General features: G+C 37.7%; 3 protein-coding genes and 8 non-coding genes across 33 annotated transcripts in view; 9 read left to right on the top strand and 2 right to left on the bottom strand.

Moving 5' to 3' along the window:
- Positions 1 to 10,235, bottom strand: part of CUNH11orf54 (chromosome unknown C11orf54 homolog) — a 21,407-nt gene extending 11,172 nt beyond the window's left edge. The window contains exons 1-4 of one of the 9 annotated variants that reach the window (XM_048217504.2): positions 9,829 to 9,960; positions 9,159 to 9,276; positions 5,444 to 5,594; positions 2,721 to 2,819 (exon numbers count right to left, since the gene is read on the bottom strand). In XM_048217504.2, the coding sequence (XP_048073461.2) occupies positions 2,721 to 2,819; positions 5,444 to 5,498 (154 nt within the window). In that variant the 5' untranslated portion in view covers positions 5,499 to 5,594; positions 9,159 to 9,276; positions 9,829 to 9,960. Of the gene's footprint in view, positions 1 to 851; positions 918 to 2,720; positions 2,820 to 3,400; positions 5,189 to 5,443; positions 5,595 to 6,473; positions 9,103 to 9,158; positions 9,277 to 9,657 lie in introns of those variants that run through there. The other 8 variants (XM_026505351.4, XM_026505350.4, XM_057316904.1 and 5 more) reach the window with 8 other exon arrangements.
- TAF1D (TATA-box binding protein associated factor, RNA polymerase I subunit D) lies at positions 9,988 to 25,636 on the top strand. 10 transcript variants are annotated; one of them, XR_008960999.1, is made up of 14 exons: positions 9,988 to 10,083; positions 11,708 to 11,865; positions 12,597 to 12,975; positions 13,837 to 14,012; positions 14,320 to 14,380; positions 14,822 to 14,993; positions 15,843 to 15,876; positions 17,101 to 17,150; positions 17,381 to 17,415; positions 18,176 to 18,224; positions 18,621 to 18,658; positions 19,209 to 19,275; positions 19,715 to 19,758; positions 19,995 to 20,100. XR_008960999.1 is itself a non-coding variant. In XM_057316906.1 (7 exons), the coding sequence occupies exons 2-6, from the start codon at positions 11,828 to 11,830 to the stop codon at positions 14,975 to 14,977; spliced, it is 810 nt and encodes a 269-aa protein (XP_057172889.1). In that variant the 5' UTR covers positions 9,988 to 10,083; positions 11,708 to 11,827; the 3' UTR covers positions 14,978 to 14,993; positions 15,843 to 20,100. The 10 variants fall into 10 exon arrangements, 1 of the variants encoding a protein (XP_057172889.1); XR_008961006.1 differs by having other exon boundaries at positions 12,824 to 12,975; positions 17,381 to 18,224; positions 19,209 to 19,758; XR_008961005.1 differs by having other exon boundaries at positions 13,841 to 14,012; positions 17,381 to 18,224; positions 19,209 to 19,758.
- Positions 15,549 to 15,675, top strand: LOC113260247 (small nucleolar RNA SNORA40). The gene has a single exon (XR_003317883.1). It is a non-coding gene; the product is annotated as a small nucleolar RNA SNORA40 (small nucleolar RNA).
- On the top strand, positions 16,918 to 17,048 carry LOC113260244 (small nucleolar RNA SNORA18). Its single transcript, XR_003317880.1, has one exon. It is a non-coding gene; the product is annotated as a small nucleolar RNA SNORA18 (small nucleolar RNA).
- LOC113260251 (small nucleolar RNA SNORD5) lies at positions 17,196 to 17,267 on the top strand. Its single transcript, XR_003317887.1, has one exon. It is a non-coding gene; the product is annotated as a small nucleolar RNA SNORD5 (small nucleolar RNA).
- On the top strand, positions 17,969 to 18,106 carry LOC113260236 (small nucleolar RNA SNORA8). The gene has a single exon (XR_003317872.1). It is a non-coding gene; the product is annotated as a small nucleolar RNA SNORA8 (small nucleolar RNA).
- Positions 18,361 to 18,495, top strand: LOC113260239 (small nucleolar RNA SNORA1). The gene has a single exon (XR_003317875.1). It is a non-coding gene; the product is annotated as a small nucleolar RNA SNORA1 (small nucleolar RNA).
- On the top strand, positions 18,834 to 18,907 carry LOC113260235 (small nucleolar RNA Z40). Its single transcript, XR_003317871.1, has one exon. It is a non-coding gene; the product is annotated as a small nucleolar RNA Z40 (small nucleolar RNA).
- On the top strand, positions 19,315 to 19,440 carry LOC113260243 (small nucleolar RNA SNORA32). The gene has a single exon (XR_003317879.1). It is a non-coding gene; the product is annotated as a small nucleolar RNA SNORA32 (small nucleolar RNA).
- On the top strand, positions 19,788 to 19,914 carry LOC113260237 (small nucleolar RNA SNORA25). The gene has a single exon (XR_003317873.1). It is a non-coding gene; the product is annotated as a small nucleolar RNA SNORA25 (small nucleolar RNA).
- The window catches only part of CEP295 (centrosomal protein 295), a 52,482-nt gene continuing 46,914 nt past the window's right edge, over positions 20,069 to 25,636 (bottom strand). For all 6 annotated transcript variants that reach the window (XM_026505343.4, XM_026505346.4, XM_026505345.4 and 3 more), the window contains 9 exons: positions 25,194 to 25,333; positions 24,375 to 24,546; positions 23,143 to 23,750; positions 22,265 to 22,405; positions 20,974 to 21,070; positions 20,657 to 20,821; positions 20,465 to 20,570; positions 20,281 to 20,380; positions 20,069 to 20,194 (listed from right to left, as the gene is read on the bottom strand). In XM_026505343.4, the coding sequence (XP_026361128.3) occupies positions 20,156 to 20,194; positions 20,281 to 20,380; positions 20,465 to 20,570; positions 20,657 to 20,821; positions 20,974 to 21,070; positions 22,265 to 22,405; positions 23,143 to 23,750; positions 24,375 to 24,546; positions 25,194 to 25,333 (1,568 nt within the window). In that variant the 3' untranslated portion in view covers positions 20,069 to 20,155. The remainder of the gene's footprint in view (positions 20,195 to 20,280; positions 20,381 to 20,464; positions 20,571 to 20,656; positions 20,822 to 20,973; positions 21,071 to 22,264; positions 22,406 to 23,142; positions 23,751 to 24,374; positions 24,547 to 25,193; positions 25,334 to 25,636) is intronic.

Genomic DNA, 25,636 nt, shown 5'->3' with positions numbered 1-25,636 from the left:
TTGAAGCCAAAGTTTGGATTGGATGAGATTTCCAGAATTAGTCTGTAATGACCTATTCCTTTAACAATCTGTGCTTCGGGCGGGGGGCGGGGGGGTTGGCTAAAATTGTATTTTAATATAGAATATTTTGCTTTGTTAGAGTTATTAGTTCTTTAAGAAATCTATACTGGAAAATCAAAGTTGTTTATTCCCAAGGTTGTTTATAGAAATGCAAGTAATTAGAGATAACTTCAGATGCTGGGAACTTTCTACTTATATTTTTAATTAACATCATAGGTACAGCTAGACGCGATCTGGGAAAGGTACCTTTTTTTTTTTTTAAATGTAGAGAAAAAGTAGTCTTGTCAGTTTCATGCTAACATTATTAAAAAGTAAAGTATATATAATTGCTTTATTTCTTCAGTTATGCAGAGGGTAGATGTACAAAATTTTTATAGATCCCATTTATAATTAGGGATTTTAGAAATATCTTCCATGGGATCAGCAGAAATTACTCATGGATAAGAATCGTTCTCATAAGTGATAGTAATGTTAAAGTTGTCTTTTTGGGTTTTGGCGTTTTTTTTGTTTTTGTTTTTAACTTTAAGTAGGTTCTACCCCCAGCGTGGGGCTTGAACTCATGACCCTGAGATCAAGAGTCACATGTTCTACCAACTGAGCTGGCCAGGCGCCCCCAGCAATGCTGAAGTTGAAAGAAACCACTAGGGGACTATTTTAATAGTCTAGGGAAAAGACAAGTAATGAGCTAAAAATGGTTGGCTGTAGAGATGGAGAAGAGGAAATTAAAAAAAAGAACAAGGGAGAATAGGCAACTATGGTGAAGGAATGAGCTAAATTTTAGACCTGCTGACCTCAAGTTGTCCTTAGCATTTATAGGTGGAGATGTCCTGTGGACAGGTGGAATTACTGATCCATAGCTAAGAAAAAGAGAGACCGAGGTGAGATGTGCAGATTTCAAGTTTTTGTATCCAAGTAGTAATTTAAAACCATAGGAGTGGATGGAAAAATGCAGAGAGATCATATAGAATAAGAAGAGGCTGAGGAAAGAATTCTAGAAAATGTCAGGATTTAAGAGCCTGTCAGAAAGAGAAAGGACCTAGGAAAAATGAGGTAGAAAGAACTGGAAGTAGGAAAGATACCAAGGAAGAAGAGGCAAAAGAACCAAGGAGAGGGGAGAGAAGATGTCAGGCAACAACGGCCGGATACTATGTAATATGTGAGAGATCAGAAAATACTAGTAAACATACCAAAGTCACTGGTGACTTCAGTAAGACCAGTTCACGTAGAAAGTACCTAATGACATTTATGAAAGATCATTCATATATAAACATACATATCTAGCCATATCTAGCTTCCTTAGTGTTACAATTTAAAGGCTTACAAATTATTGACTAGAAAATTCTTTGGATGACAGAATTAAGATTAACCATTTTTTCTTTTCCTTGTATTCTTCTGTGTTTTCTGATTCTTTAATTTTATTTTAACTAATTAATTACTTATTTAGTGGGGAGAATAAATTACCTCTATAATTGGAAGAAGCATGGCTATAAAAAAGTAATATGCTAAATGCTTTCAAGGTACAAAGAGAAATTGCTATCCGGTACACAAAACTTCTAGAATTTACAGGTATACTTAAAACCAAAGACTGTTTAAACTGGAAAGACCAAGAGGAACATGAAAGCCAAATCTCTCCATTTAAATATATGTGAGGCCCAAATACATTGCTTGGCTTACCCAGGGTAAAAAAATCTGTACATGGCAGAGAAAGAAGCAGAGTCCAGGACTTCTGTGTAAAACTACTTTTTTTTTTTTTTTAAAGATTTTATTTATTTATTCAACAGAGATAGAGACAGCCAGCGAGAGAGGGAACACAAGCAGGGGGAGTGGGAGAGGAAGAAGCAGGCTCATAGCGGAGGAGCCTGATGTGGGGCTCGATCCCAGAACGCCAGGATCACGCCCTGAGCCGAAGGCAGACGCTTAACCGCTGTGCCACCCAGGCGCCCCAGAACTACTTTTTAACAAAGATGTCAGTTACATATCAAAGAGGGAGTGAGTGTGTTTATCTCAAATTGCTCAGCACAGTAGGGTGTAATGGGAGATCAGACTTTTGAAACAGATAGACTTGGATTTGAATCCTGCTTATGATTACTATTGAGCTTGCTTAGCCTCTCTGAGTTTCGGTTTTCTCTTCTATAGACTGGGGCTAGTAATGACCTTGCAGTGTTACTGTCAAAATTAAGACATCAAATATAGGTTTCCATCATACAAATTATATTTACTCGACCAATATTAATTTCCCTTCTTACTTTAAACATTGGCTGGATGATCACTTGGCAAATAAGCATTTCATAGATGATTCAAATACAAGGCTTTTAAGATCCCTTCTGGCCTTGAATAAATAAAAACATAAAAATTTATGTTTCCATAACAGTCACCTCAACAGTTAAAAACAAACCCTCATGTGCTATCAAGGATTCTAGGCTACTGAATATCTATATAACCTATGAAAATAACAAAAGTGCATAAAACAATATTTTCCCACAAGGGTATAAAATGAAATTTGCTCAATATAAGAAAACAGCACAGAAATTCAGCACGATTTAGTCTACAATTTGGGACAATAATCTTTATTTGTAGATAATTTAAGATGATCCTTCATAATAATTCTCATTTCAGAAGAAGATTAGGACTGAAAAAAGTGAACTGCAAAAATTGTTTACCTTTTACAGGAAAGGTAAATGGCTCCTTAGTCAAATCAGGGCAATCAACCACAGAGACTTGGACATCTGCAAAGTTATCCTTTAGCCCCTTCTGCAGAACTGACAAAGACAAGGAAAAAAGGTTATTTAATATTACGTAAAAATTTGCCACCATATATCAAATCTTCCCTCAACATTTTGGGTATCATGCTTCCAATCTAACCGTGTATTAATATGAATTGGAGGGAGAAGAGCACCTGGCTGGCTCAGCCGGTAGAGCAAGCGACTCTTGATCTTGGTTCAAGCCCCAGGCTGGACATAGAGCTTACTTAATAATGGGGGGGGGGGAATGGTCTTCCTAATGAATATAATTAGACATTAGACACACAATTAATCGAATGTGTACTATCAAATACCCCCATAAAAATCACTATAAATCTGTAGAGATTTAAACCATTGAAGATAAACACTGCACTAAGGTGAGGACTACCTTCCTTTTGGGGGGAGAATTCCAAAGACCTATTGAAATGTATATATTTAAACAGTTAGAAAGTAAGCATTACATGCAACAATTTCATTGACACTTGAAGACAAAATGTTGAGGAAAGGAGTAAGACACAAAAGAGTACATATAACTTCAGTTATATATATTTCAAAATCAGGCAATTAATCTAAGGTGACAGAAGTCAGAACAGTGTTACCTCTTGGAGTAGAGATATTGACTGGAAAAGTAAATAAAGGAGTCTTCTGGGATGCTGGAAATATTTTATATCTCAATCTGGATGGTAGTGACACGGGTATAAACATGTTAAAATTCATCAAGCTGTACACTTAAGACTAGCACACTGTAATGGAGATATAACTCAATAAAAAAGTAAAAAAACAAAACATATTTTAAAGTTATAAATCTAGGCACAACGTGTGGGGAGTGGGGGAGGAGGAGAGAGAGAATTTTAAGCAGGCTCCACGCCCAGTGCAGAGCCCAACACAGGACTCGATCTCATGACCCTGAGATCATGACCTGAGCTAAAATCAAGAGTTGGACACTTAACTGACTTGAGCCATCCACGTGCCCCTAGGAGCAATGTACTTCTAAGGGTGATAAGTTTCCATAAAAATTTCTGTGAGAGTAGTCAGCCATTAGTTCAGGTTTTATAGAATCAGATTCTCCAAAACATGAAGTCGTCTTAAATCTAGCCATGTAGACATTCCATACCAGATCTTTTATCTATATGCAAAAGGAAACCAAGTTGCCTGGAAAATTCCCCTCCCTAAACTAATGACTGCAGACTTATGAATAGATAAAGTAAGATTTCAGCATGTGGAAATATAGTAAAATCTATTTTTTGTCATTTACAAAGAGAACAAATTCTTGCTATACGGTTTTCTGTAAAACTGAAAATAAATTTTAAGCCAAAAAACTCAGATTCCATTTCTATTTTGTACTGAATATATCCTGTACATACAGAAGGAACATAAAACACAAACACACAAGAGAAGATAGATGTAGAAAGGCCCTCAAAGAAATGATTCCTAGCTGTCCCATCATATCAGGGAAGACAGAAAGACTGACAGAAAAAAAAATACAGGCAAAGAATACAAGTGATACAGATTGTTTACTAGCTGCCACCTAAATTTAGGAAAAAATAGGAACATTAGAAGAAGCAAGCCACAACCGAGCAAAACCCGAGAACACTTCTTGACTTCAGCCTCATCAGGAAGACAGACGAACTATCAGGATGCGTGCGCTTCGGAAAGGGTAGGTTTTATAGGCACTATCAGAACCTAAAGGTGTCAAATAAATGCTAGCTTTCTGACAGGCTATATAGTTTTGGGTTAGTACTATTCCTAGCTTGAATTCATATTCCTATTTTTATTTTCTTTTTCTTATCTATCAGCCCTCCTAATTAATCTTGTGAAGCTGCCTTAAATTCTTGTTCGAATAAGGGGAAATGCATAAAAATATACACAGAGAAATCCAAGCAAGTTCATCGGCAGTCTATCATATCAGGAGAAGGGGAAAGGGTAGTAATGTTAGGAACATGATTAATATACCACAGTACGTTATATATTTAAAGAATATTGCAACTGGTAAAAAGTTAAAATTGTGTGATTTTGTGGGCATCACACATACTAAATCTTGGATGACTATATTCATATTCACTCTGTAAAGTTGGTATCTTAACAAGAATCATCAAATGGTGAGTTTAGGTTTTTTAGGGGGGCATAATTTTGGACTCTCTCAATAAAAATAGTACGAAGAGGGACGCCTGCGTGGCTCTGACGGTTGGGCATCTGACTCTTGGTTTTGGCTCAGGTCAGGATCTCATGGGTCACGGGATGGAGCCTGAGGCTCAGCGCCGCTCTGGGCAGAGTCTGCTCGAGATTCTTTCCCTCTTCCTCTCCTTCTCCATCTGCCCCTCCACCTGCTCACGTTCTCTCTCTTTCTCTCTCTCTCTGAAATAAATAAATAAATCTTAAAAAAAAAAAGTACAAAGAGATATCGAAAAGGAAAATGAGGGAGAGGGAGAAGCAGACTCCCCGCTGAGCAGGGAGCCCAATGTGGGGCTCCATCCTGGGCTCATAACCTGAGTCAAAGGCAGACGCTTAACTAACTCAGGCAACCTAGGAATATGAGTTCTGCATGGAAATACTATTGCATAAATCGTATCTTAGAATATTTTTATTTTTAAAATTTTTCCTTAGAATAACTAAAAAGAACTCAAAGTTATTATTGTATTTACCTCCAACAAGCTCCTTGAGACTTGGCACATGAAAAGAATACTCAGCACAAGCCATATCTTTCTTCTTTAGGTATAAGGATATACACGCAAAGCTATGGTAGGCTAATGATCACAAGCGTTCACCGTGCACCATGCATGAACAGCTGTTGCTCTGGAAAGGAACACAAGAGTTCAGTTACATAAAAAGGGCAAAAGGGCATTTATGTTTCTTTCCTCACAGAAAGGCAACCACAGTTTCCAGTATTTATTTATTCATTCATTCATTCATTGAGGATTTTATTTATTTATTTGACAGAGAGAGAGGGAATGCAAGCAGGGGGAGTGGGAGAGGGAGAAGCAGGCTTCCCGCTGGGCAGGGAGCCCGATTCAGGGCTCAACCCCAGAACACTGGGATCATGACCTGAGCCAAAGGCAGATGCTTAACGACTGAGCCACCCAGGCACCCCCAGTTTCCAGTGTTTAATATTCCAAGTGAGAAATGCCCAAGTAACCTTTTTTTGATACTGATACTTGAAAGTCAACCTTTAAAATAGACAGACAAAAGGAAATGCCAAACCAAGAAGGCACATGATTCATTTTCTTTAGTCATATACGTGGATCGAACATGCAGTTTACTGATGGTTGGTCTAAGGAACATAGGTCCTGAAGCGAAAAGTAGTTTCTAAGGTTTATATGTAACTGTTTAAATGGTTGTAGATAACAGTATAGGATGCTCAAGTAATTCTCTCACAGATAATTTGTATTTTCTTTTCTATATTTGACATTTAAGGTAAAATTTAAACAAGTTTCTTAGACTATCACTTTTACAAAAGAAAATTTAAATTACTAAGAGAAATGCAAACTTCCACAAATGAGTACCTACTGAAATTCAAATTATTACTTTTACTTACAAATAAATACTTTCTTAGTAAGCACCTTTAATGTTCAATTATTCTGATAACCTAACCAATTACAGTTTGATATTTTAAAAATATATGCTAAGCATATTTTACAATAACTAGACATATATACACAGAGATTAGTATCTTACCTTAAGTGTTCGGGTGATAAGGTGTGCACGCAGAGGGAAATAAATAAAATGAAAGGAAAAAGAAAAACTCAAGCAAATATAATGTGAGGTGGGCAGGGAATCCCACGCTCAGCCAACTGCAACAAAGAATGCAGGCAAAACTCTTTTAAGAGTGTTTCTAAGCACTATTCAGATTTTTGTTAAAATTGTTAATGGAACACCTCATTAATGATTAATCTCAATAGTCTCTGATACAAGCTTACTTAGTAAGTGAAAGGTGCTCTTTCAGTAGCACTTGGAAAATCCCCCCCCCTTTTTTTTTAATTTTCCAGAGTTTCACAGGTTTCTTAGAAACTGAGTTTCTGGTTTTGATGATAAATTTCAAATGACATGTCATCCACAAACACGCTATCTCATACATTTAAGACTTAACATTTACACAAATACTTCATCCAATACCAACTTTTATTATCCTTTAATTACATAATATGCATAATCTAGTCTTGCAAATAAAATATCAACTGTTGATAATGGGCCCCAAGACCTATATAATCATATTTCGATGACCTCAAGCATATCTTTCAGTTGACCAATCTATAATGGTTCAGGAATGAAACATTTTAACTTTTTTTTTGAAATTAATTTCAGATGGACAGAAAATACATATAAATATTCCTGTATACTCTTCACCTAGATTTTCCAAATGCCAACATCTTATATTTTATCAGAAAGTACTAATTAAGAGCATGTCAAAATCTGCTCAATACTCCCATTTAGTTATAATGAGGAAAATAAAGCACTCTAGATATTTCTGTTTATAGTAGGAATAATAAAGACAAGTTTAAATTCAAATACAATCCTAATTTTACACCCTTTGCTATCTTTAAAAGGTCAGATTTGTTTGTTTGTTCGTTTTCTTTCCCCCCCAAAGTAAAAACAAAGTCCAGCCCCGGGAGGCTACAGTTGAATAACTAGTTTGGAAATGTAGAACTTCAGGCAGGCCAACAGCCCAGAAGGCAGTGTGGTAATGTGTGCATAAATGTGTTTATGTGAGAGGGAGGAGGGGAGGTTGATGCTGGAGTGATGGGAGAAGGGGGTTAGAAAGGTTCTAATATAAAGTCAAGTGTGGCTCTAGGAGGACAGCTTTGGGCCATAAGGAGGCACAGGAAATTTTCCCTCCAGATTCCTCCAGAGTCAGTGGCCCAGAAGCAGGGTCTAGAAAAGGGAAGACTATAAACAGGGGCAGTTGGATAAGTGGACCTGCAGAGACAATGCCTAACAGGGTAGACCAACTGTAGCAACCAAGCTGGTAACTATTTATTGACAGCCTGCTATATAACGGCTACCGTGTTAGGCTCTTTACATTCTCTCAGAACCTCTCATACCGAATAGATAATATAATTCTCATTTTACAAAAGAGGAATAGGCCAGAGAGAATATATTATTTGTTCAAGATCACTCAGCTATTAAAGTGGCAGAAATAATTCAAAATCAAATGCAGCCCACTGTAAAGCCAGAACTCCCTCGCATTAGACCATGTGGGTTAACCCGTGATGAAATGATACATTTCAGCTCATATAGGAAGAATTCGTACAGAGCCATCTTATAGCACTCAGAGTTATCATCTGTTTGCTTTGTTCCTTCCACCTAGGCTGTGATCTCTGCGAAGGTAGGACTGTGGTTCTGTCTTCTAAGTGCCTTCCCTAGAGGACACCAGTTCAGCCTTAATTATTTATTGAATATTTACAATGCATCAGACTCATAAGGCTCTGGGATAGGGCTGGCCTCATGTGTGTGCAACTAGCATGACACAGGGCCAAGTGCTCAGAATGGCACTTATTTTAATGCTCTGTGGTCACCACCCTGAAATTCTTAACTTTATATTTGAACTTTTAAGACCAATAGGACAATGGAGCATGTGCAGGATCAGAGGCTGGGGGGCAAAGTGCATGTCCACCACTACTCCTTGCTACCTCACCCACATAAAGCATTTGTGAAACCCCATGAGCACAGAAATCTGGTGGATCCACCATCTGTGGGGAGCTCTGCGAGACTCAGCGTCCCTGGATTCCATACTGTTGGTAGAATGTGCATATATCAAGGAGTAAAAAAAAAAAAATACGGGTAAGTTGGTTTTGTGGTTTCCATTGTTCCAGTATGAACAAAATACATGTTTGTGTGAGCTACAAAATATGAATTGTGAAATTTCATTGATTCTGCATACGAGTTAACCGTTCTTACGTTTGTATTTAAAACCGGAGTTGCACGCTATACGAAGTAAAATTCATGCTAATATTTATATTTAAATTTTTTTCTTTACTTTGACATTAAGTAACAAATTTCTGTTAATAATAGCATAATAATAATAGCACGATTAACATGCTATTATAATTAACAGTAGAAAGTTAAAACACCATGACAAGTCAAAGGAGATACTACAGAAGAAAGCAGACAGCTTATATTTTAGTACCTTTAGTGGCGCTTCCCTCTGCTCTTGAACAAGAGGCCCTGCATTTTCATTTCGTCCTGAGCCTCACAAAGTACATCCCTAGGCCTGCTCCCATGTAGGGCAGAGAGTAAGACATGTCCTACCTGTCCTGGAGCTTCCAAGTATTTCCTAACTGTGGAGATGCCTAGAGGATTCGACTTTTATGCATGGAATTTTTTCAATATTTAGAGCGAAACTGAGTAAAGAGATTAGATTACCTTCAAGGTGTGTTCAGTCCTGGGATGACACTAACTATACAGGACTAGGCAGCTTTAGGGCTCTATCATACGATACAAGGGGTCTGAAAGTGGACACATCAAACCAGCTGATTCCTTTCTGTAGGGGAGAAAACCCATCAAACATTTAGTGGGGGCGGAACCCACCAAAACTAAACTAGTTTAACTGTTTCAACACTCAGTAGCCGTTCAGGGGACTAAGGAGTCAAAATCGCAGGAAAAAAATCCACCGCTGATGTCTTGCGATACGTTAACCAAGTCCTGGAGGCTGACCCTCAGTTTGGAGGGAAAGAGCGTGCTAACGAAACAAGTCCAAAGGTGGAGAGGGGAATGGGGTGTGCTATGGAGTAATACTGGCTTCCAGAACAAAGGTTACATATTTGCAGTCACGGTCAAAGCACGAGCCTGTCACAGTTTCACACACAAGAGATTTCTGAAGGCAAAAGTAGACAGGACAAAACACAGCCGGCACCACACTCACCGCCACGCACACACCCCCGAAGGCTTTAGAAAATCAGACGGCAGCTCAGCAAATGCGAGACACCGGAAACAGCTGAGTGGCTGACTCCTCGCAGTTCACAGCCACTCCGTTTGCTTGGCCCCACAGTCTGTTCTTGTCATTAGCGGAAACGTTCTTGGCTACTCCACGTACCTACTAGGTTAGCTAAGCCTGCACCTGAATTCCGATTTTGTGTGTCAACCAACCCCGCCTCCTCGGCGTTTGGGCATTCAGGCACCGCCCACCCCAATCGCCCCACCCCTCGCGGCGGTCAAAATGGCGCCCTGCGTCTCCCCTCCGCCCACCTTTCACTTTCCTCGTGGCGTTCAATTGTTCTCGCGAGATTTCGGGCCCACAATTGGCTGGTTCGCGGGCTAGGCTCTCCTTTCCTTCCGCGAGGTTGTGGAGGTGAGCTGTTGTTGGCGTGTTGGGATGCCGAGGTTTGGAGGTTGCCGAAAGCGTACCTCCGAGGCCTGGGTTGCGGGGCGCGAGTACGCAGCAGAGGCCCGTGGTGGGCCGGCGCTGTTGGTGCAGGCCGTTTGCCAGTTTGAGTGGGCAGGAAGGCAGGACTATCGGGCCTGGTGAGCGAGGGAGGAGCTAGGTTTTCCCGGGATCCCCGCGTGGCTCAGGAGGCCCGAGCCGCGGAAGGCAGGCCCCGAGGGTGGAGGGCTCGCGGTCGCTGGCTGAGGGCTTGCTTGGTGGCTGCACTGTGGCCCACATCTGCGTGTTCAGAGGCGTGCTGCGTTGTGTCGATGCAGAGTTTAAAATTGAGCATTACGGACAAGTACACGTTTTGAGAATTTCTTAAGTGCGAGGTAACCATTTCTGACGCCGCCTTCCTTGCTTGCGGTGAAGTGCTTCCTGGAGACCCTCGCCCCAAGGTTAGACATACTAAGTGGTTGAAGGGATTGTTAGCTCTACAGAAGTGCGCTACCTCGCCGCGTGGCCTCTCGCCGAATCTTGGGATTGGAAGTACACTTCGTTAGGAATGTTTCTACACGGTTTCCGGAAAAGTGGTTTTTGAGTTAACCCCGCTGTGCTGTAATAATGTGCTGATATTTAAGACAGACCTAACCTCCGGTATACCATCAGTGCCGTTGGACCCAATTTTTGTTAAATTTCGTTTTTGAATAATTATTTCATGAATACTTAGGTTTTCGCATTTTAAAAAACTACCATCAAAACATACCGCGTCTGTCGGATATTTTGCAAATCTCTAAGATCTACCTGACCTTGGTGATTTCTTGTATTTAAGATATTTGTCATTTTATCCTAGGATTCCTTTCTTCACTACTCAGTTGGCATTCTCAGGTATACTAAAGACAACACAAAAACTGAAGTATGTTGGTATCCCCGTAGGGGAGATGAGGTAGTAAAATAAGACATCTTTAGTTTTTTTTCCCATTGTCAGATTTTCCAAGGAGATTATAAAAAGAGGAAGGGCACCATTGTGTGGTTTGTTGGCCTTTCTTTGAAAAGTTTCAAAATTCAGAACATTATTTATTACCCATAATGGCAGGGAGACAGTATGCCAAGGAAGAGGTTTCACAGTGACTTTGGTGAATCATAGTATGAATAAGGGGCTACAAATGGAAATCCAGGAGTGAGGTAGTAAATCATTATTTTTCCTGATATACGGAGGCAACACTGCCTTCTGGCTTTGTATGCGAAAGGTTTTTCAAGGAGTTCTCATCTGCTATTGAAGAATGGCTTTTTGGCCATTAATTGTATGTGAATACTTGTACATTACATGGTTAGTGAAATTACATTTTGTATCATGGGAAGATGTTTAATACTTTTTTGGAAATGGCAATACCTGGAATCTTATTCCACTGGGTAGAAAACAACTGAAAAACAGAAACCGTGAATTCAGTTTCTAGTTTATAGAATTTGATTTGAAATGGATGATTCTTAACACAAAAATATTAAGGGCCTTGTATATGATTTTTGCCTTAATTTACATAAAACGTGACATAATCTGACTACATCGAATTTTGTACTACTGGGATACTAACTGTTGGCATTTGTTTAGAGAAACTACATCACGGTTACCGAATTGTCAGAACTCTGAAACAAATAACTAGTGGTGGATAAAACAGTTTGGAGAAGGACTTGGGAGAATATGTAACAGGAATGAATTTTCTCAACTCTAATGGCATCTAGTTCAGCTGTGGAAATGGAAAATGAAAGGTAAGTGCTTTTTTTTTTTTTTTTTAAATCAACCACCACCAGATTTTTACTGCAAAACTGACTAGATTTGCTGGTAACGTTTACTGTATTTTTATTACTTGGTAAGCAATAAAGGTAATTTTCAAGAATTAGGAAAGAAGGAAAACCTGTTTTACACAGGTCTCAGTTTGTTTATGTAGTTAACGGTGGGACACATTCTTAACCCCAGGGAAACAGAATATTCTCTGGGCCGGGTTGGTATCTGTTCTGACCAAATCATCCTAACATTACAACAGGAGAATAGACATCAGTGGGACGATCTTGCTTAAAAATCAACTTGTTGAGATAACAAGCACATTTATAATAGTGCTGGCATGCATATATACATGATGGAAATATCTAGTTGACTGGGAAATCAAATCTGCATTTCTATTCAAATTAAATATCTATCTGCCAGGCTACTCTTGTTTTATTTAGAGTAAGCTCTAGCAGTAAACAAGATTGCCTTTGGAAATTAAAAATATATTATTTCTCTTGGAAGGTCATTTTTTGGTAAGTGCTATGGCATCGTGGCACATAGCATTACGGTCCATTTTAGGTAGTCAGAACTAAGTGGCTGGTTTAATCCTGAGCCCATCTTTAAAAATCCTGAGCATGTTTTCCTGCTTTTGGTCTGTGGAAGAAAAAGTACCTTAGGGTAATAAGCATTCAGTAATACAAAAGTGCAATTTATTTTTTCCCCTTTTTTCTAGTGATAACTCTTCTTCTGGTAGCAGCTTATTTAAAACTCAGTGTGTCCCTTACTCACCTAAACAGAGGCAGAGAAACCCTACTAGGAAGTTTGTTAATTCACCTCAAGGTGGTAAAGCAAGGGATTCATCCAGTGACTCATCTTTTGAACCAAGACCATTGACTTTAAAAGCTATTTTTGAAAGATTCAAAAAAAAGAAACGTAAAAAGAGGAAATATAAACCAACAGGAAAACCAAGAGGAAGACCAAGAGGGAGAAAAAACAGTAGACGTTCCCAGATAAATAAGAAACAAGTTCAAGACAAAGGATCTGGGTTCCCATTTTTAGAATCCGAGAATGCAACAAAACCATTACCCTGGAGAAAGATTTTAACCTTTGAGGTGAGTCAGTATTTTATTTGTGTGGATACACATAGCTAAAATGTCTGAAATGGCTTGTTGGCCACTTTTAGAATTTAGATGTGCCTGGAACATAGAATCTGCGACTTTGATAATATTCTTCTGTACTGACTTATCTGCCACTTCAAGACCAGCCCATCCTTTAGCACAGACTTCACCTGGGTTTCTGGGTGTCTTCTTCACTGGTATAGTCAGTGAATATACCTATATATGAGGTGCTTCAAGGCCGTTATCTCTTGATCTCATCAGGTCTTTAAATATCATCCCTAAAACTCAAGTGATTCCCAGTTCTACAGTAACCTAAGTCAAACCCATCCATATCTTCCGTGGGTAGTGGCTTTAGTAGAGGCCATTTTCTTACAGATACTGAATATTTGATTTTGACAGAATTGCTTGACAAATAACTTAGGATTAGACTCTCAAATACTTGAGTTAAATGATTGCATAATTTATAATCTTTTGCTCTAGAATTGGTGATTTGAAAGAATACTAACGTTTTATGTTTTAAGCTGATTATATGAACAAAAGAGATTTGTTTCTCTTTGCACTTAAAAATGTCTTTAGAAATTCCCAAACAATGCAAGATTTGTGCTTAGTTTTTCTTGGTATACCAACTGAGGTAAATTTGATAATGTGCTAGGTAGATAGTGTATTCTTTTTACAACCAGCATCTGGTATACGTGATCCACATATGGCAGTGAGTAAATCAAGATTGCTTAAGAGTTTGTGGTAAAAGGATCCTTTCCATTTTGGAACATAAGGCATCTGCTTATGGTTGCTGAAGTCATGGAGGAAGATTTTGTATTTTGTAAAACCATTATATAAAGTGTTTTTGATATTTAGCAAGCAGTGGCAAGAGGATTTTTCAACTACCTTGAAAAACTAAAGTATGAGTACTACCTCAAGGAATCCTTGAAACAAATGAATGTTGGCGAAGATTTAGAAAAAGAAGATCTTGACAGTCGTAGATACAAATACTTGGATGATGATGGATCTCTCTCTCCTATTGAAGAGTCAGAGTAAGTTTATTCTGTGACATAATTTTGGTCCTAGGTTTTATTGAATTAAATCTGTTTATAAATTTTAATTGTTCCATATTATGTTATGGATTTGTTTATTCTTTAATAGTGATGGGAGCACATATACAATAAGCCATCTGAGTCGTAGTTGAGCTTGGCACGTGAGCCATCCATTTTGGGATATCATACATGACAACATAATTTTTCTCCTTACTAGTATTGCTGTTTCAGTTGTACGTCATGACAGTATATTACTAATTGGGTTCTAGAGGATTCTGTCATCTGAGGGTATATTTTAATGTTACAGAACAGAGGATGAGGCTGCAACAAATCTTGGACATAATGACGAATGTGATATCAAATTGGTGGTAAGTGACATTTTTTGTCCCATTTCATTTTAGGAAGATAGCAGTTGTACAGGAAGAATTTAATCCACTAGTTACTATCTTAGATTCTGAATTTAATTTTTGAAAGGCTCAGTGGATTTGGTACAGGAAATGTAAGCATAAAAATAGGGATTATTTGGATACTTGGTGAGAACATGGGCTTTTCAGTACTGTTAATACATTTAATATGTTAAGTTTTGCCATTAAGATGTCTAATTAGGATTTTCTAATGAAAAAAATTAGCCGAATTTAAGTTTTTAACATCAGGTCGTAGTTAACCAGGTTATTTTAAGTAATCTAGAATTCAGTTATATGTAATTACTAAAGCACCTTTAACACCTTACTAGAATTCAGTTACATGTGTAATTACTAAAGTGTTATTATACATGTAGTTATTTATTTAATATTGATTTTTTTATGCAGGACAATGATGATTTCATAATAAGTTGTGAAGTACCAAAGATGAAGAATATGTATTTAGAACAAGAGGAAAATACGGAAGAAGCTGCTTTGTCTAAAAAGAGAGCATCAAAGTCCAAAAACACTGGACAGAGGATAGGGTGGCCTGAAAAGAGATAGGAATATGAATGTTAAGGTAAATAGAACAGAGAAAACAGCTTTTCGTAAAAAGTAAAGATAATAAATGCAAATACATTGGTGTAGTGATAAAAGAACCTGCTAAGGGGAAAAGAAAAAATATCTGAACAAATTAGTGAAACTCATAAAGAATTACTAGACAAAACATTTTAAAACAGTGAAATTATACACGTAGGGAAAATTGAGGCTTGCATAGCAGAAGTAATTACTTGAGAAATAATAAACAGAAGATCCGTTTTGCCTGTATTTGTTTATTTCACGGTAAGCACTTACAGGAGTCACTTGAACATTCAAATCAGAGAAGTACAGAGATTATTATAATAAAGTTTTTCAGGATTATAATCACTAATGATGGACAACCAACCATCCATTCCTCAGAGTCCCTGAAACCGTTTTGATTGCAGTTTTATTGAGACAAAAGTGACTTTTACCTTCAAATGTATGGTACTGTAATAACTTACTGGTTACCTAGACTATTTCAACTACCACTTTCTTCTCATCACTACTGTATATTGCTGATTAATGCCACTAAAGATATACTGTATTTTATGATCGCACTTGTGCTTGTTTTTGTTTAGTTTGTGAACAAAGACTTAGACAAAGTGCAAAAAATAAATCCTCTTTTGCAACCCAGAGCTCATGGCTCAGTATGAGTTTTGATACAGATAAGAAGGAACAAGTTCCCTAAAACATTAAAGTGGTGGTTGGGGGTACTGATAAGCCTGAAGGGCGGCTCCAGGACTGTAGAATTACTTACAGCATATGATACAAGGAAAATCTCAGGTATATTGAATTAGTATTCTCATTTTAATGTTGACATGAAACAAAGATGCCTTCTGTTTTTTAGGCTTTTCACTTGAACACAATGTCTGGACTTAAAGGTATGTCTTACGCTTTAGGTGAGTTTTTGGATCAGATTTGTTTAACTGTACTTTGTCAGTTTAAACCTCCACAGGTTTTGTTACTGAAAGACATTTTGCCAGTTTACAATCTGACATTTCAGAAAAATGAATTTTAGGGTTCACACATTTTATAGTGATAGAGTGCAAGCTTCACTTTACTTGCAGGAAAAGGGTCTCCACAAACTAAGTTAGTTTATATTGAAATAATCAGAATACCGGATATTCCCGTTTCACACATTTACATTATTTTAACTAATGCATAGTCTAAAATGAGGTGTAGGGTTTCATAATATAATGTTAGAAATGACTAGAGGACATAAGATTTCTTAAATCGGAATGATGCAAAGCTTAATTAAAAAGCACCCAATTTGTTTATCTTCCAATGATTTCTTAAATGGGAAGAGCAGAAATATAGCCACATTAATATTTGCCTGTATTTTTTTTTAAAAGATTTTATTTATTTATTTGACAGCCAGCCAGAGAGGGAACACAAGCAGGGGGAGTGGGAGAGGAAGAAGCAGTCTCCCAGTGGAAGAGCCTGATGCGGGGCTCGATCCCAGAATGCCGGGATCACGCCCTGAGCCAAAGGCAGACATCTAACGACTGAGCCACCCAGGCGCCAGTTGCCTGTATTTTTTATAAGTGATAGCAAATAATGGTATCTCTTAAGATGAGGCAAAAAATTAAACACTTCGATGTAATATGGGAATGTCCTAGACAAAACATTGTGATACTGGAGTTGCAAAAATCAAGACTTAGATATGGAAATCTTTTTCCTTTGGTGGTTCTATAGTAGCTACTTCATACTTTAGTATTTGGTCTTTATTCTCAGTATAGGCTCACTCTTTCCTGTAAGCATGTTAAAAATCCTTACCATGTAATTAATTTATAGAATGATTTCTTTAAATTTATTGTAAATATTTGGCTTTTTGCATAATTTTGAACTCGGGAGACTTAGAGCAGATCACAGTTCTGATTGTTTTTCTTGTGGAATCTTGCAATTTAAATCTGTAAACAGTGGTTGAGGTCTATCCCGATGGGGCTTTTTCTGTAGACCTACATCGTTGGAAACGCCTCATAGAGTATATGTGTGGTTTCCTTTATTCACAGAACTATGTGTTAGATCTGTGGGAAAGAACTACAAGACATTTATCTGCTACAACTCTGTGAAAGACCTAATAGTCAGATTTTTTTAAATCTTAGATATTGGCGTATCCCAACAATCTGCACAGTTCTAGGGTGTGATAGTTCAGGTAAGTTTTCATTGGGGACAGTATAATCTTTGGAGTACTGTTACAGTTCAGATGATGAATTTAACTGTTCAACTGCTGAATGATACAGACGTGAACTAAAACTTAATTCTGACAGAGCTGATTATAGCTTAAAAAATACAGTTACCAATTTGGATACTAATCATATATTTAGGTTTTAAATTTTAATCATTAAATTGTCCTTAATCTTTTATTTGGTATTTTATCTGTAGGGGTGAATATGATTTGAACTCATTCACATTTAGAGGTAGGTGGAACATTTTATTTCTGTTGAAATTTATTAAGGATCCAAAAGTTCTGAAAAAATGTAAGTTGTGAGGTCAGCTTACTGTTGTATGCAGTAGTTTGGGTATGCAACAGAAGTATCAAGATCTTGGTAAAAATGTTTGCTGTAATACTTACAGAATTGGACAAACTGAAGAGACTGCATGTCTAGGGAATAACATGAAAGTACCCCCTTTTGTACATTATTAAACAAGTCTCTGATTTATCCTAGTAACCTTTGGCTGTTAAAAAAGGGATACTGAATTTTTTTAAGGAATTCTGCCTAATAACTGAGCAACTGATTTTGATTTCTAGTGCATCATTTCTTTAGTGATTTGACTTAATAGTTTGCATTTTATAGAGACAGGAAAGATAATGGAGTAGGTTTAACTTAAGATTCAGGTAATGTAGTTGCCTTATTGGAATGACAATTAGGAATAAAGGTCAAATTACATATTACAAGTACTTAAATTTCTAGATTTTCAGGTAGTAGCATTGCAGCCTTGAAGTAGAGGGCGTTGCATATCCATCAGGATCGCACTGCATGGTATCTGCCCTCAGCAGCTCATTCCTGCTGGGTGTTCAAAGGACAGTGCAATAGAAACTCAGTATCTGGCATCGTTGGTTTTCTTTGCTTCGTGCATGTTAAACCTGGTATTTTTATTGAAACAGTATTCCTATAGTTTTTCATAATGTTCAATTTGAGATCATCTTCAAGAGGAACTAATGCTTTTTTTTTTTAGGGTGTTTGAAATTGAGAACCAGGCAGATGCAGGCTCAAACCCTGAAGGGGTAAGGCTTTTTATTATACTTGTTTCTAGTGGCTGCTTTGTTTTAGTGACAGCATCTGGTTAGCCAAAACAGCGGGACTTCTGTAAAGATGCAGAAGTCTTTATATAGATCATAAGCTTGAGAGGAACTTTTATAAAGCCTCATTCTAGATGGAAATGGGCACTGTCGTTCTTGGTGTCCAGAAATTGTTAATGTGGCTACATTGAGACACAGGTTATGCTTCCATCACAACAAGTTTATTGCTGTGGTGACAATGAGGCCTGTAACATTTTCTGTTAGGCTTATGGAGTGTAGGTGGAAGTAACAAGACTTTTCAGCATTAGAAACAATTAAGGGATAATTTTCGATCTATTCGCCAAAATAGCAATCGGTGTACTTCTACAATTTGACTTCTAGGGCCCTGAAGTAAAGACATTGGATCCCAAAGATTACAGGTAAGATTTCCTCTCAAAAGCCTTATGTTATAGGAGATGGAATCCATTTATTTACCTAATTTTAACAGCAAGTAATCCTGGTAGTTAATTATCTCACCACTTAAAAAAAACCAAACAGAAAACCCTAGATGTTAAAAGGCCACAATGGGTGTTTATAGTGTTGGCCAGTGATTTGTGATGTTATGATGATGGGCAAAATGTTCAACTGCTCTGAATGCACTGAATGAAAAGTAGCCTTTCTGAACATCCATCCAAACATAACCTGTGCTGTACTTTCCAGCAAAAGCTCTAAAGTAAAAGTTAACTGAAACAAGAATAGTTACCTTTGGAGTTAATAATCCGTTAATCATTTCATGTCAATTAGGGTATTGAATGCAAGTAAATATAGCTTTAGTTTAAAATACATTTGTTCCCAGCATTTAAACGGACTGGATTGAAAATAATTATTCCAACTTTGTAGTTTTAAGTCTGTAATTTCCAGCACATACTAGTTCAGACTGGGTTTTAGGATACTTGGGAACCTAATTAACTGCATTTTGAAAATCCATAGGTGGGGAGTTTTTGAAGTGTGTCCATATTCAAGTGGTGATCCAAGAAGCCCAACCGAAAGAACTCTGGCAAGTTAATTCTCTATCTTCTACCATATAATGGCATAATGGTCATTACCAAGGCTTTGAGAATGCAGTTTCTCATTTGCTGTGGACATGACCACAAAAAAATTTTCCCACTAGGTTTTCTTTCTTTCTGCTACTTTGTTAGCATTCAGCCTATTGGGAACATTTTTTCAACCCTTTCCTATTTCCATTGCCTAGCTCAGCACTGTCCAGTATAAATATAACACAAGCCATATTTCAAATTCTCATCTGACTATACGTGGCTAGTATATCAAAAAGTGTGTGCCTAGATCTCTACTTGTGCTTAATCTTCTGCTTAATCTTTCTGTGTTGCTAATAACCATGCGACTTGTAATATAATAGATCTAACAGAGGGAGGCTGGCTTCAGTTTACATGATCATCTCTGGAAATGGAACCTTACTTTTATGTTCTGTTACATAGGACTGACAGTGACAACTGTGCATTGAACAAGTTCTTTTTAAAAGGTATGTACACATTTGAAAAAATAACTTCTAGGTCATTTCAAAGAGGGCTTGTGGGACTAAAACCAAGAGCTCTTAACGCTGTGACCAAATATTGGAGTTCTCCATAGGATGTAATAGTTACTCAATAGTGCTATGTTTTCCTGAGGAGATACAAGATTTAGCTGCTTCTATCCATGATTGGTCAAGTGGGAAAGAAGTCTCTCAAGTTCAACCAGTGTATATACTCTTGTTCCCAGGACTGTTTTGAAGATTATGATTCTGACTTTGGAGGAACTATGGCGACTGGCAGCGGAAGGAATCACATGTAAAATTTCTTAAATAAAAATTTATTAGTTTAAATAATTTTGCCTATGTTACACATAATTTAAAAAAAAAACTTTACACTTTTAGTAGAAAGTCAGCATGTATTTTTGGCTCGAAGTTTCTCTAGTGTTTTCTGTGGAGGGAATTAAAAAAAAAATTTTAGCAGTTAACGGTGCAGTATACCCTAGACATGGAAAAATTGTAGGGGGCCTAGCTCACCTTATGAAATTCTTTTGCCCTTGCTCTGTTTTGGGCATATGCATCTTGCTTTGCTTTCTCTTCCCTTTGCTTTTTGACTTCAGCTAATTGATTGTATGATCTGTAAGAAATTTATACACGGAATTAAAGACACATTTTAGGAATGTGAATTACTGTTCATTCACACACACATACACACCTATACCTTAGGGTCCTTTGATGCATGAGGGCTTGCGCAGTCTTTCTGTCTTCAGGAAGTGACACTCTAACCTTAACCTTATTCACACCCTTCAGGCGACTCACAGATGAGCCTGAGCAGAGAACAAGTGACTTGGCAAATATTACAGTGTTACTACATTTTCTTTGTCAGAACTGATGTAGATTGTGTGGAACATACCTGTAGGTTTCTCCTCAACTATCCTGATTTGAGAATTTTCAGGAATACGAATTTTATTCTTTATTTCTTTTTGTCTCTGGGAGGATCTCTCCATAAATGATTTTTTCCTCTTTATAAATGCTTCTTGTAAGCTCCCAGGTAGAGCTATAATCTTTGGAGAGGCTTCTGTTTAAAAAAAAAAAAAAAAAAATTGAAGCTTATTTGTATTGTGCCAGCAGTTGTACAAGATTGTGGGGCAGGGTGAACACTGGAACTGAATCAGGAAGTCTGCTGGCCCCTTGGTTAACACTAACCATTTCAGATGTTCAAGGGCATACCTGCAGACATGATCACTGGCTCCTCCGTGCCGTGTTCGGATACATCTGGACAACCCAAGGTTTCGGTTTCTGATACAAGAGGCAGAAATTCACTCACCTAATTGCAAAAAAATTATAGATGAATTTACCACTTTTTCACCTCACTGAACAGAATCACACGCATAGGTTCTAAACCTTTATAGTTTCTAACCCCTGGCTCCCTTTGGTAGACAAATGTGGTCTTCAGGGGGAGGGAGGCAGTTGGAATGCCTACCCTCTAATCCTCAAATACAGTATGGGAATCTATGTCCAATAGACTTAGCTCCCGTTCTTTCACTGCTTTGTGCTGGTTCTCACATCTGAACTGTAGTTTTCTGGGAAGACAGAGTTTTTGATAAATGACTTTATTCTTACTAAAATGCTTTACCAGACCAGCCCACTCTAGCGAAAAGCTCCCCCTGCACCCTGATTCCTGTCAAGTTCTTCCATTCCACTTCTGCATCTGCTCTGCTGCTGTCCTGCCTCCCCAAATTACTCTTCTCAGTAATCATGGCAACAAGTATCAGGCCACAAAAGTCCTACTACTCTGTTAAGAGGGAAAATTAATACACTGAATCAGACAGCAGGTGGGGAGTTTCCAGCTGCAGTTTTGTAATCAATTCATCTAATCTAGAATCCTTACTAAGTTAGAATTAAGTTTGCGGCAGAATTCCCTCCAATGACTACCTTCTAAGAAGTGAAGTGAGCCAGCAGGAATGGTTTAGCTTGCCAAAGTGGAGAAAAGTATAAAGGAACCTGCCGCTAATAGAACTTAAAACCTATTTTAGTGTTAGGTTTATAACTTGAAATATGTCCTCATTTTTTCTTCAGGACTGACACACACAAAATAAAGTAATAGCACTCATTCTGTATCCCCCTCAGGTCTGGTTTTACCTGTCTTCTAGAGCTCTGCTGCCTCAAAACTTATTTGAATCAATTCATTCATGAGTCCAACCCTTACAGGTCCTAATGAAATCTATAGCATCATTAAGATGAATGTCTTGAGGACTATTAAATGGCACAAAACAATGCTACTGGGCAGTTCGAGAGCTGGTCCCTTTTCCTGTCAGCTGTCAATTGCTCTAAGCACAGTAACCCCTCCTGTTCACTGGGTAGTTGACTGCATTTGCACCTAGGAAGGGGAAGTAAATTACGTTTGCAGACAATTCTAATGTGGAAACAAAGTGGAAAAAACTTCCTGTTTCCCTATTCTCAGCTATGTGCTGCTGTATAAATGAGGTGTACTCATATTAAAGGGAGCTATGAAATTTACCTGAGAACTGCTTTTTGCCTCATTTCCTTTATTTTCTTCTAGGGTTAGATTTGCAAAATCCATTTCAGCAATACTGATATCACTAGTGCTTACTAATGTAAGCTCTGGTTCTTCCATTATACCATGGCCAGACTCTGTCTCCTGTGCAATAAAATTCAAAAGGAAACCATACCCTTAAAACATTAAAAATGTAAAAACAACCTACATTACAGAAGGACAGTGGTCTGCGAAGAGCATGGTGGTGCCTCCCCCACCCCAACCCACTTTTAGAAATAGAGACTTTGTGGATGGACGAAAATAATGATACTGTCTGAAAATAGCAAGGCTTCTAGGTCCAAATGCTCATTATGGGGCTATCAGAAAGTACAAATGCAGGTTGACTGGGGGCTGTGCAGAACCTGAGGGGGTAACCTATTAAAAGCAGTAGCTGGTGGGGTGCAGCCAAATGGAGGCCACTGCTGCCAAACTACAATTTTAGAGGGAAGTATCTTTAATTACTGAACAAGAATTTGGAAAACAAAACCACCCCAAAAGCCACAGAATAAAAACACATCTGTGGACTAGATGTCACTCTTGCTCTCAATACAATTTCTAGTCTATATCTGTAGAAGGACAAACAGTACTAGAAGGTAAAAACTACATTCAGGTGACTGGACTGGAAACCAAGCAGATTAATCCAATGCAGGGCAAAGAGGCTGAAGCATAGGCCAAGCCATTAGAAAAGGGATGTGAACTGGGAGCAGATCTTTTGCTGGAGATTTCCAATGATGACAAGATTGACCATCTCAGGAACATAGCAAGTAATTGGGCAGCTTGAATTTTATTTCAAAAGACTTCCCTGGAAATGAATTTATTTACATACAACAGATTTCACTTACCCACATTGGAATAGAGCTCTGTAATGATCCAGAACTTAAAAACAGCTCTGATTGTGCTAGTTGAGAAAGGTTTCTTGAGATTTTTGGAGTTTCTGCCTTAGCTGAATACTCAAAATATTTTTCATTCTGAACAGAATATGGTGCCTGAACTGAAGTTCCCATCTCCACTGTTCTGGTGCAGGATTGAGAATCCATTTCCTCCATATGTGAATTTAAAACCCCATGGGTTTCATTTTTTTCTCCATCGAGTCCTCTTTCTGATAATTCTTCGAAACCCAGTCTTTCTTTTCTGCCTTCTGGTTGGGCTCTTATTGAGCACTCACTAGAGGTAGACCCACAGGGAGTGCTATACTGTAGACTTAAGGGATGAAATACGTTAGCCTCATCAGATGAACTGAAGACTGAACTCTGTAAACTTCCTACACAGAGGTGGAAATGAACACTTTTTTTCTTATTTTGTATTTCAGTCTGTTCGGAGTAGTTCTGATTTTCCATGCCTTGGTAAGAATCTCTTGCTTCGATGCTAAAAATACTTGGTAGATCAACATGCTGGCTCCCCTCCTGGGAAGAAAATTCTGGCAGAAGCTGTTGAAAAGATTGTTCAGATCCTGTAAGAATTAAGTTAACCATAATTACATGTTGTAAAACCTGGATACAGATAGAATCTCTAATGGTCTGACTAAATTGCAAGTAATGAAGTCAGATTACTTCCTACAATTTGAGGAGTGAAAGTTGATGTATGTATACATGAATAGAAAACTAAAAGGATGGTCACAGTGATTTTCAAATAATTCTGCTCCTACCATGTATTTTCTCCTGGTTATTAGACATGATGAGGACTCTTCCCTCCTAAGAAAGAATATTGATTTTAAAAACTTAGATGGTCTGTGTATCTCATATAAAAATACATATGTATATGTGTGTATACATAAAATTTGTTCAAGAAGTTTTAGAAGGATACTTAAAACTTAACCGTAAGGGTTGAGGGTAAGGAAGTTGAGGAACAAGAGGCAGCACTTCTGCTTTTTATTTTATCAAAAGTTCAGAACTGTAAAAATGCAAACTGAGCATTATTACTTCTGTTACTGAAATGAGTACACAGAGAAACAGAAGCTGTAACACTGGGAATGGGTGAGGACGGGAGTGGAGACATACATACCAGGTGCTGCTACATACAATTTCCAAGAAAAATGGATGTAAACCAGGGAAAAGTATTTCTAACTTAATCATACCCTCAGTCTTTTCTGTAGCAAATATCTGAGTTGCAGCATGAGCCAAATGAGGGTCCGGTTGCTGGTTCAGGCTTGTGTTAGAAGATTTCAGGCCAGTTCTCAGTGCTGTAAAGGAAACAGTACTTCTGGATGCTCCAACAGCATGGTGGCTTTCACAGGAAGAATCTGAGTTCTGATGGAAAACAACAGGGAAAGGCTGAAATACTGATTACGTATTACCAACTGGATCAATAGTCATGTTCCTATGATACCACTCTTCCTTAATTACCACTTTACTTTCACACTAATAATTTGCTTATTTAAACCCAAGTCTTCCATTTCGGTCAATATGAAAGAGACTTTTTAAAAAAAGATTACTTAGAATACAAACTGCAAATTAACCAGATAGTTAAGCCTGGGATGTCAGGGTATGGGAGCAAAAGACCTAGGTTTGAATCTCAGCTGCTTTATTATACAGGAAGAGGCTTTTAAGTTTTGTAAAATCAGTAAAAAAAAATTAACAATAAAAATATTCTTGAGACTTTTATAGATTATACTCATTAGCTGGAGAGAAGGCTGACAGGACAAAATTCTAGTACAGCTGGTTTTCAATCTTCCACATTAGAATCACTAGGGGAATTCAAAAAAAGTTTGTAATAATCTAAGCACTCCTAGAGATTATGATTTAATTGGTCTGGGTACAACCTGGGCATTGGGATTTTTAAAAGCTTTCCATGTGATTCTAATCGGCAGCCAAGGTTAAGAACCACTGTTCTAACAGAAGAAAAGATAAACTGTTTTTGGAAATTCACAGCAATGAAGTATCTCCATTTAAAATACCTGGTAAAAGTCTCTGCTGTCTTGAGAAATCCCAGAGTATGATGATGATATATCAAAATCTGGATGTGGTTCTAACGGTTTAAACAGCTGACGATGCAAATTTGGAAAAGTGTGTTCCAATTCTGGAAAGTCAAGGTCAACTGTTGCAATTTTGAGAAAAAAAGGTAAAATTTAATTTTAGGTAACTGCAATTTAGCAAAATTACTTCCATATTTTTCTTCATTGCCAGCAGATGCTTTCAAATTAAGTCCTATCATTACATCCCACACACAAAAAATGAGGATACTCTCAATGACCAAAACCTTTGACGAAGTTTCCATTTGTACGCTCCAAAATCTTATGACATTAATTAGAAGAAGCCACTATGATCACTGCTTTGCTATATAAGCTTTGTTATTCTCGCTTATTTCATTTTAGGCTCAATGATTTAAAAAAAAGAAAAA

The sequence above is a fragment of the Ursus arctos genome, unplaced genomic scaffold, assembly GCF_023065955.2.
Source record: "Ursus arctos isolate Adak ecotype North America unplaced genomic scaffold, UrsArc2.0 scaffold_22, whole genome shotgun sequence".
Lineage (NCBI taxonomy): Eukaryota > Metazoa > Chordata > Mammalia > Carnivora > Ursidae > Ursus > Ursus arctos.
Note: the sequence above shows the minus strand (reverse complement) of the source record. Positions and strands in the feature narration are given on the sequence as shown.